Here is a 10,244-nt window from a genome sequence, read left to right as displayed (position 1 = left end):
GGCCACCCTCCCCCGCCCAGCACCACGAGGAGCACCAGCAAAAGGGAAAACACACAACAGCAAAGAACAGCGTTTAGAACAGAAACCTCCCTCGGCTGCAGGAGTGACCTGACAACAGCTACAACACTCCCAGGGATTCAGAGCTGCTCCAGACTGAGGGATGGAGCAGCCTGATGTACAGGGAGCACCTGGGCAGATCCAGAACCAGGATCTCAGCTCGCCCCTTTCGAGGTGCCCAGTTGGTTCTGAGCCTGGTTTTTGGGGGGAACAGGGTCAGGTCATCTCCTCATCACACTACCCAGATGGACAAGCAAATAAAAATAATCCAACGAATTTGAATACACTGTATTTATTCGTAACAGATTCTAAAGAATCTAGTGAGTCTATGTCAAGCCCATCGCATGACAAGTGATACAGGTGTAGGAAAAAAAAAAAGACATTTAAAACAAACAGAACAATGAAAAAAAAAAAAAGAAATCAGTGCCATTCAAGCTACTGGAATCTTCCAATTGCCCCTTCACAGGAGGCAGCACAGTATCACTGCAAGGTCTAGAAAAATTCAGGTTCAACCCATTCACAAGAGTCCCACCACATACACTCCATCAATCAAAAGTGCAATCGCAATGGTAAGTCGCCCTGTCGAGCTGTTGGCTGTAGGGGATCTTTCTGGACATCTCAAAGGGAAGGAGGGAATCTCAGTTTAGTGTGTTGTTGGGTAGGAGCAGCCTGTAAAAAACAACCTACGTGGCATCTATGTTCAGTTTAAAATGCAAGAAAAAAAATCTCATCTTCCTTGAAGCCACAAAAGTGGCACACTTAAGCTCCCAAAAGCAGCCCTTAAACCAGTTTTACCTTGCACTGGCAAATCTCAAGCTCCCACCACAGGGATGAGGCTCCGGGGAGTTACGGGACTCGGCCATGAAGGCAAAGCTGCTCTGCAGGGAGGCAGCTGAAACCTGCAATAGCTACACGGTGGTTGGTGCCACTCCTCCAGCTCCGAGTGGAGAGGGAGCAGAGCTGGACCAAGCTCAGCTGGGCTCGTCCATGTCAGGTGCAAGAGCCACCCCCACCCTTACTCCCCATCGCCCCTACCCCAAGAAAGGTACCAATCTGGCTATGCACATTCCAAGGATCTAGTCTTTATTTCAATCTGCCCAGCTGTTACAGTTTTGTCACAAAAACAAAAACAAAAAAAACCAAAAAACCACAAGTTAGTAAAGATACTCGAGTACGTCAGCCTCGGAGGAAGCACCAGGAAGCCGTGGTGTTCCCAGAGCAGCATCCCTAGGGAATGCCTGCTGCCTGCCCACTTCTCCCTCCCTGCACAGGGAAATCTGAGATGTCTGGCGGGCACAGCAATCCAGGCACCTCCGTGAAAAACTTTTGTGCTCCGGACACCCAACGACTTCAAAGCCACATTGGACTGAGAGAGCCAAACCCTCACAACACCAGAGGGTCTGTTTAGAAGACATTTTTTTCTAAGGCCAACTAACTTCACCCCCCCACCCCAGGCTCCATTTCTAGCTAGAGAATGAATTTCAAATGCTATCAGTGGCTCACACAGGGAATCACAGAGCTGCTTGGGAATTTGGCTGCTTTGGAGATAAGACCTGCCCAAGGGAGGGTTTCCAGCATGGAAGAGGTCTGTCCACCTCCTTGGAGGACACAGCAACAGCTGGAAATGACTGACCAGTGACCTGGCTGGTTTGTGCTTCAAAGGACAAGCCTCACCTTCCCCAACAGCCCAGCTGGCCTCTGGCTCTGTGCATTAAAACCACACTGCATGCCAAAAAAAAAAAATTGGAAGAGCAGCATTTCAAATTCCCCTAGAAAATACAGGATCAGGTATGGCAGCCTGGGGCAGGCTCCTGGACAAATCATCTGCCTCATCATTTAGGAACTCAACTATATTTTGGCACTGCAGACTTGGGAGCTTGAAGAAATTCGTGTGTAGGACCCTGCTGCCTTTTCTCCAGCAAGCTCTGCACAGCATTTTCCTCCATGCACTCCCCCCTCCCTGGTGTTCCCAGTTTCAGGCATTTCCACGTAGCCATTCCAATCCCCCCTGCATTGTGCAGCCCCACTTTGGCAGCTCTCTGCTCCAGCTGGTCCTTCACAGGCAGCAAGTCATGCCCAAACCCCTCAGCGACACAGAACCTGCTCTGGCCTCAGCCAGGATAAGAAATGATCTTGCGACCCTCCCCACCCACGACAGAAACATTTTCCTCTTCAGACATTCCCCACTCAAGCTCTGGGCCATCAGCCCCCACAAAAAATAATAAAGGTTTACAGTACAGTTGTGTTTATATTGTTACAGGCACTTAAACAGGATTCTTTGGTCCTTCAAAGGAATTAGCCACTCTGGCTTCTCTCGGCAGAAACCACAAGTTTGCACACCCATAACACCTCCTGCACTAAAAAAAAAAACAAAAAAAAAACACCACAATTCAGATCCATTTCAGGGCAGTGCAGCTCTACCTTAGCGTAATTCTACAGTCTCCCCTCACACACCCCCCCACCCCATTGCCTCCAGAATTCCATGAGGAGTCATTTCCATAACACTGCACTTCCCATCACAGTGTACAGCAGACAGGTCTCGTTCCAACAACCCCAGGAACGAGACACTCGAGCAAGAGTCCAGGGAAGTTTCCTTTTGTTGCAGTTCTAGGAAGGTTGGTAGGTTTTAGTTTTTCCCCCCCTCCCCTCCCTCCCAACCCCCCAAGGCAGGGAAATACCTTGGAGGACAGACCCTGGAGTTTGTCCTGGCTCAGTTACAGGGAAGCCACGTGGGGTAAGACTGATTGCAAGGCAGGAAGGGCTGCACGTGGGTCACGTAGTAGTTGAAGTTAATTTCACTGACATAAGGGGCTGGCTGGTAGTAGCAGGTAACGTTTGTGACCGTGGGGATGATGTTCTGCTCAGCCAGGACCCTCACGGCCAGCATGGCAATGAGGTTCAGGGTCTGCCTCCTCTCATGTCCCATGAGGCAGACTGTGCTCTCATTGACCACCCTGTGCAGGGTCATCAAATAGTCATATCTGTTGCTCTCCATGCCCACAAAGTGGCTCTGGAGGTAACACTCCAGCTTCCTCAGCTGCTCGCCGATGTCAGAGAAGTCTATGAAAAACCTGGAGCACATGTACCTCTGCAGTGCCTTCATATCCACTTCCGACTTGGGCTTGAAGCCCCTCACCAGGAGGTTGCAGTACTTGAGGAGCCCCCCGCCCCGGATCTCCTCGGGGTTCCTGGTGGCGATGACCCTGTTGCGCAGGTGGTCCATGGCCTCCTCGAAGTCCCCGTACATGCTCTCCCCGGTGACCGTGGGGTGGAAGTTCTCGGCCATGGGGTTCTCCGAGCACTCCCCGAAGAGCAGGAGCGAGTCCAGGATGATCTGGAAGGAGTCCACGCTGAACTCGAACTGGCGCCGCAGAGAGTCCACGAATTTGAGCTCCACGTTCTTGCCGCTGTTGTTGGAGAGCGAGATGAGGCTCCAGCGGTCGGTCTCGTTGCACACCTTCACCAGCTTCTGCACGTAGGCCTCCTTCAGGGTCATGGGGGTGATCTTGTCCTTGTTGACACCTTCGGGGAGGAAGTCGAGCAGGCAATCCATGACCACATCTTTAACCAGCTGGAAAACGTCTTCGGTCTTCAGATCCACGCCGAAAATGAGGTCCAGGTCCTTGTACCCCAAGCCACTGTCCTGGTGTAGGATGTGACTGGCTGCTGAGCCGTTCAACCTGACGTTGTGGACTGTGATTCCTTTCTTCTCCAGGCGGCTACGGACAACCTGAGACAGAGACAGAGTCAGTGAGAGGCAAGGAGGGATTCTTGGAGCAGCCTGGGGACAGCAGGATTCACTCCCAGCGCTTATGTGGGTCACTCCAGCGCAAGACAGTAAAATAAAAAGCTAATCCATTGGAAATAGGTCACTTTGGAAAGCATCCCGAGTCCTGCCAGCAGCTGGGGGTGGCTCTCCTTTACTTATTCCCTGGCATTAGAGAGATCTGACTGCACATGATCAGCAGTGCTGCTTCCAGTGCAGTGTCTGCTCTCCCTGCCTTCCCCACACTGACCTGGAGAGCTTTCCTGACCCCATTTTTTTGGGGTGGTCTCTGCCCTCTTCATCCCCTCCCAGTTCCAGTGACCAAGCCAAGACCAGCCGACCCCAAACTGACCCCAAATAGGAGGTGGCAGCCCAGTCTGCAGCAGTCCCCATGGCTTTAATCAGGGTGGCTCACTCATTTTAGCCATCCCCTTCGGCCTGTCAAGATTCATTAAAGGCAAATCAAGATGCCAGAGCAGCTCAAAAGCCCCAGCCAGGCGTATGCAAGTTCATGTCCCAACTAGTAAGTGTATCCTAACAATTTCCAGTGTGTCAGAGCTTCGTGCTGAGCTTGGCGTGCTATCAAGCACAAGAGGCAGCTTTCATCTTACGGGTGTTACTCCGGTGATTTTAATGCTGCCTGCTCAGTGCTGGCACACCCAGCAGCCCCTCCAAAGCTTTGTTCATTTACAGGGAAGCTGAATCACCTGCCTGATTACTTAACAAGCAGGAGGTTAAAATAACCCCCAAGACCATAAAATAAACTATCTGGACACCAGCTTATAATTTGAGTTTAACTCAGCTCAAAGATCCCAGGAAGATTGGGTTTGCACCTTCCAGCAGAAGCTCTTCCCACCTCTCATTCTGCTTACATGCTCCCCTCCAGCCATTTCCCATTCTCCTGGGAGTCCCAAGGCTGTGGCTTGAAAGAGCCAAAGCTTGGGACACAAATGGACAAACTGGATCACTAAGAGCCAGTCTGGCTGGGCCCTTAGTGAGCCCTGCAAGCCTGCCCTAGTTTGAGAGGCCCCATGAACTCTGCATTTTGGCTGCCCAAAATGTGAATTTTAATTCAAAGCTGTGTCAGAAGGGCCAAACCCTCTTGGCCAACGTGGGCCTGAGCCGTTCTGAGGCAGATCAGAAGCCCTGCAGTCCTGGTCTCAGCAGCTGTAAAACTGCCCCTCCATGGGTTTTGTTTGGAAGGAAGAACACACAAAAGGTCAGGGACTGCAGCATGAAACCCTCGTCACATCCCAGACCCTCGGTGACCCAGCCAAGGGCCACCAGCAAGTTCTGCTGCCTTTGCAAGAGCATCTCAGAACAAACCCACTGATGTTCGCACACCTGGGGGGCTGTTCAGGCTCACGAGGCAGCTTCCCATCTCTCCCTGACATGAGCCATCCCTGCTCTGGCTGGGAACGCAGCCGGGCTCGTCACCAAGCCCGTGGTGACCGTCACATGTCAGGCAACAGTTAACCAGGGAACCATCCACCACTGCAAGCCCCAAGTCCCCACCAGCACAGCCAGTCCAGCCAGTGAGAGAAGTTGTTTTCCAAGGCAGAGAGTTTGAAAAAATTAATCTGCTCCTAGAAGACACACAGGGTTATTCCCCCAAACTGAACAAACATCACACAGGCGACCCAGGGGAGCTCCTGGTCTCATTTGTTGCCAGCTGGAGTCACTCACCCGGGGCACAGCTCCAGCACTGCTCGTGGAGTTAAAGAGTTTTGTGCTCTCAGGCTTAGAGAGACAAGATATAGGTCACAAAGTGTTAGATGCAGAGCTGGGCCCAGTGCTTGGAGAAGATCTCATTCCAGATTAATTTTCTAACCCCAAAGAACATCTGCTTAACCCCTTTCTAGGCATGGCTCAGGACCTGCAGCACTCCAGACCCATAAGCTCCAAGCTTACTTGAGTTCCCCAGGTCTGTCCGTGTGAGACGTATTCAGAAAACAGGGGAAAAACCCCAATTGCTTGAGTCAGCTTTGTCCCAAATCATCCCAGAAAACTCAACCTGCAGAGCAGCAGGGAGCAGAGCACTTTGCCACTCCCTGGGAGCTCCCACCCACCAACCTCCACCTGGAGCTCATCCCCCCTGGCCGCAGGCAGTGGGTTCAGGGCTGCATTTTTCCCCAGAGGGTTGGATATTTCCAGGGTTAGGCAGCTGCTGACCTGCTTCCCAAAACAGCAGCTCACCTTCCGTGTGGTTGGGATAATTGACTCTGACAGCCAGGCAGGAGCAAATCCTGCTGCGTCCTGACCTGCCGCTTCCCACCTCCCACAACAACAACAACAGGATAAATAACTGCCTTTTGGGTTACTTGTTCCAGCTTAGTCAGCCCTAAACACAGGGTCTGCCCTCACAGCCCGGCACAATTACAGCCCTCGGTTACCCCGTGTTTGAAGCTGCTGCTGGCAGCATCCTTTTGAGCAACCCCAACACCGGATCGCCGCAGCTTCGTGGAACCAGAGAGGGATAACTGCTGGAATATTTGATGCTGCTCGGTGCTGTGGTGCTGCCACAGCCAAGGGCAGCGTCCTGCCTGCAGCTCTCGTCTGTCATTCAGCTCAAAGCTCGAGCAGCCAGAACCCAGCGCTTCTGCCCCCGACAGATGCGGCAGGAACTCGAGGAACTCCAAACCAGCCTTTCAAATGTCACCTTTCCATCTCTCAAACTTAACTTTAACTATTTCTCAAGCAGATGAGGCCCCAAAATCCCGGTTATTGTGAAAGCCAGTTGGGTTTTAGCGCCGTGAATAGGCTTTTTAATTAGAAGCCAACATGCCCGATTTTACATTTGATGAGTCATTACTGAGGAATGAAGTTGCCTCCCAAATATGAATATGCATCAGCTCATTCGAGCTACATTGTTAGTTTAATATTAAACACAGTTATTACTTGATGGCTAAACTAACAGGAGCTCGTGAAGAAGCCAAAGTCTCGGGCAGGCTCTGGAGGACTCAGTCAGTGGTGCCCAGAAATCAAAGGACATGGACATTTGATCCGGCCTTTGAATTAATAACTCTGCCTCTTCCAACACGAGCCCAACATGTCCACCAGCACGAAGCCATTTCGTACTCCAAAAAAAGCCACTTTAGCCCTGGCCACACACATTTCACTGCTTTTTAGGGCAACAAATTAACTCAAAAAGAGGCGGAACAACGTAAGAGGGGAGGAAGCTAAGCAGGATCTATGGCACAAGCTGCAGCAGCTCCAGGGATGGGGCATGCATTTTAAAGGCATGTGAGCTTTTCAGGAGGGGCCCTCAAGCTTTAGACATTCCTGCTGTGGCTGTTGGCAGGGGCCAGCCCCACCAAGACCCCTAGGACTGGGAAGTGGGGCCAGCTGAGCACACAGCATCCCCAGAACGGTGGGGGCCAGTCCCCCCAAAACTTTTAACTCCCCCTGGAGCAACCCTGTCCAGGCTGGACAGGACTGGGAGCAACCTGCTCTAGTGGAAGGCGCCCCTGCCCATAGCAGGGTGCTGGGACGAGATGCTTTCCCCGAATTCCAAGCCTGCCAGAAGTCAAGCAGCATTTGGACAACGCTTTGAGACACACAGGGGGATTTCTGGGGGTGTCCTGTGCAGAGCCACGGCTGGACTCCTTGTGGGTCCACTCCAGCTGAGGGAACCCAAGGATCTTTAAGGTCCCTTCCAACCCGAACCATTCGAAGGCTCTGCGCTCCCCGCGGCGGACCCGCACCGGCCGCTCTGCCCCGGGCCCGGCGGGGGGAGGCCGAGGGTGCCCGGCCGGGCTGGCTCGGGGCCCGACGGGCCGCTTATCGCCGCCTCAGCACTTTTATTTTCTCCCTGACCCCCGCTGGAGCGGGGCAGAGTCGAACGGGGCGACGGAGCACGGCCCGCGGCCCCCCGCAGCCCCCCAGCCCCGGCGCTCACCTGGACGATGGTGCGGGGCCGCACCGACAGCGTGGGGAAGTTGCCGCGGCCGTGGATGGGCACGGCCTCCCCCAGGATCTGGTCCAGGCGCTGCACCTGCTCCCACGTCAGGACGCTGAAGCGGCTCCCGCGCTGCTCCGCGCCGCCCGGAGCGGCCCCCGCCGCCGCCGCCGCCGCCACCAGCATCGCCCCCGCCGAACGCCGCCGGAAAAGGAGCCGCGCACCCGGAAACTGCCCGGAAACCAGCCGGAAGTGTCGGGTGGGGAGGGGAAGCGGGAGGAAAATTTAAAAATAGGGGGAAAAGCAAAAAAAAAAAAGAAAAAAAAAAAAAAAAAAAAAAAAAAACCAACCCCCAAGTGGCGCCGGCGAGGGGCGGCTGCGCGGGGCGCGGCGGGAGCGCGGTCGGTGCCCGCAGGGACTCGCACAAAACCGGACCCGGCCGCCCCCCGCCCGCCACCGGCTCCGCCGAGCGCTGCGCCCGCCCGCCCCCCGCCGCGCCTTATATAGGCCCGCGCCGCGCCCCATTGGCCCGCCCGCCCGCCAATCCCGGCCCGAGTGCCGGCTCAGGGGGAGGAGCGCGGCTGGAGCGCGGGCCAATCGGAGCGGCGATGGGGAAGGGGGCGGGGCGAGGGGCGGGGCGGGCCCGCGGCAGCTCCGCCCCCGCGGCGCGCGGGAATCCCGGCCGGGACACGCGGGGCGCGCGGGAAAGGGACAGCCCGGGGGCGCCCGGGGACACCCTTGGTGCCCCTTGAGACCCCGCCGATGTCCCACTGAGGTCCTTCGGGGTCCCGCTGTTCACACTGATGCCACACTGGTGCCCTTTGATGTGCTGCCGGTTCCCTTTGGTGCCCCATTGATGCCCTTTGATACGCCGTTGGTACCCTTCGATATCCCATTGATATCCCATCGATGCCCACTGATGCCCCATGATCTGATGCCCCATTGATACCCAACAGCCTCGTACTCCACTGACTCTCCATGGACTGAGGCCCCATTGATACCCATGATCTGATGCCCCATTTATACCCTGGTGCCCCACAGATGTTCTGTGGTCTGATGCTCTCTGATGCCCACCGATGCCCATCGATGCCCACCGATGCCCTGCAGGCTGGTGTCCCGTTGATTCTCCATGGAATGATGCCCCATGGTCTGACACCCCACAGATACCCCGTGGCCTGTCACTCCACAGCTCAGTGTCCCCATCCTGACACCCCCAGCTCCCCCAGGCCCCTGGCCCTGGTCAGAAGTGTCCCAGGGCCCCCCTGTGCCAGCTCTGGCACCCAGCAGACACAGGGTCACACCCTGGGGTGATGGAGCTGCGGGAGTTCAGACCCAGCCCCTAAATCCCTGCGCGTGGCCCAGCTCTCAGCCGAGCCACCACCTCCTCCTGGAGCCAGACGTGTCCCCGGCCTCTGGCCGCCCATTTCCTTCCATCCCAACAATTCCCACCCCTTTGCAGAGCTCATTTCTCCGCAGCGTTTCACCCTGCAGACATTTCCAGCAGGCCCTTCTCCGCCGAGCCGGTGCCTGGTGCCCCGCGGTCCCGGGGATGGACAGACGCAAGTCCAGCATCTGCGGTGGCCACTCCCATATCCCCGGTTCCTGCTTGGAGCCTTGATCCATCCTTAGGAGCCACAAGCCCTGCTGGGAGATGAGCCAGTGCTGATTTATTTTCACACCCTCACAGGGTTTTATTGCAAGAACTCCCCTGGAAACTCCTGAACATCCACCCTGGGACTTTTCACCTCAGGGAAGGCTCTGCAGAGCTCTTCCAAGATGCAAAGTCTGTCTCCCAAGCCAAGACCTCTGCCATATCCCAAGGATTTGCTGCTGGGAGCTGGAGGTGGCTGCAGAAAGAGGAACGGGGGGAAGTGGGGTGTTCAGGAGCATCCGCAGCCGGGGTTGGAGGGGAGAGAAGGGAAGTGGTGTCCCGAGCCCAGATTCCCTCTGAAATCCTCCCCATTCCCTGATGCACTGGCAGCCCGAGTGGTTCCCAGGGGGCTGGAGTCCCCTCCGCCGGGGTCCCCATGTGGGGATGCCCCTCGTGCCGTGGTGCTCCGCTCCCTGACTACACCAGGCTTCTCCATCGGGATTAAAAGCTGCTCCTGGTTACTCCCGTGAGGCTCTGACCTGGGGCACAGGGCAGTGATGTGGAAAGTGATTTTCCAAGGAACTTGATTATAAAATCAGGCAGCTGCCCCTCATTGCAAAACCCTTTTGATGCTGCTGGCAAAAAATACTGGATCAGTAAGGGTTTCCCAAGGGGCTGAGAGCCTAAAGGGCTTCAGGGATCAGGACCAATCCCACTGGGGGGATTCAGCAGGAGGAAGGGCTGCTCAGGGCCTGGGGGACTCCCAGCCGCGACAGCCCTGGGTGGTGGGTCAGGAATCAGACATGGAGATGGGATGGACAAGGCGCTGCGGATCCTTCTGGGATGAGCTGGGATGGACTCTGGTGCCGCCCGGGCCGAGGGGGGGCAGAGGTGCTGCTGGCTCCGGAGGAAACATCGGCCCACTGGAAAGA

General features: G+C 55.6%; 1 protein-coding gene across 1 annotated transcript; it reads right to left on the bottom strand.

The window, feature by feature from the left end:
- Positions 1-333: 333 nt before the first annotated feature.
- TENT5B (terminal nucleotidyltransferase 5B) lies at positions 334-8,180 on the bottom strand. The gene is made up of 3 exons (XM_042015641.1): positions 7,722-8,180; positions 2,736-3,787; positions 334-2,414 (listed from the first exon to the last, which is right to left on the bottom strand). Exons 1-2 carry the CDS (start codon positions 7,905-7,907, stop codon positions 2,768-2,770), a joined length of 1,206 nt encoding a protein of 401 aa, XP_041871575.1. The 5' UTR covers positions 7,908-8,180; the 3' UTR covers positions 334-2,414; positions 2,736-2,767.
- Positions 8,181-10,244: the final 2,064 nt, after the last annotated feature.

Source organism: Corvus kubaryi, unplaced genomic scaffold (assembly GCF_017639235.1).
Source record: "Corvus kubaryi isolate FWS band 111438036 unplaced genomic scaffold, C.kubaryi_AGA036_p1.0 split3-37304, whole genome shotgun sequence".
NCBI lineage: Eukaryota > Metazoa > Chordata > Aves > Passeriformes > Corvidae > Corvus > Corvus kubaryi.
Note: the sequence above shows the minus strand (reverse complement) of the source record. Positions and strands in the feature narration are given on the sequence as shown.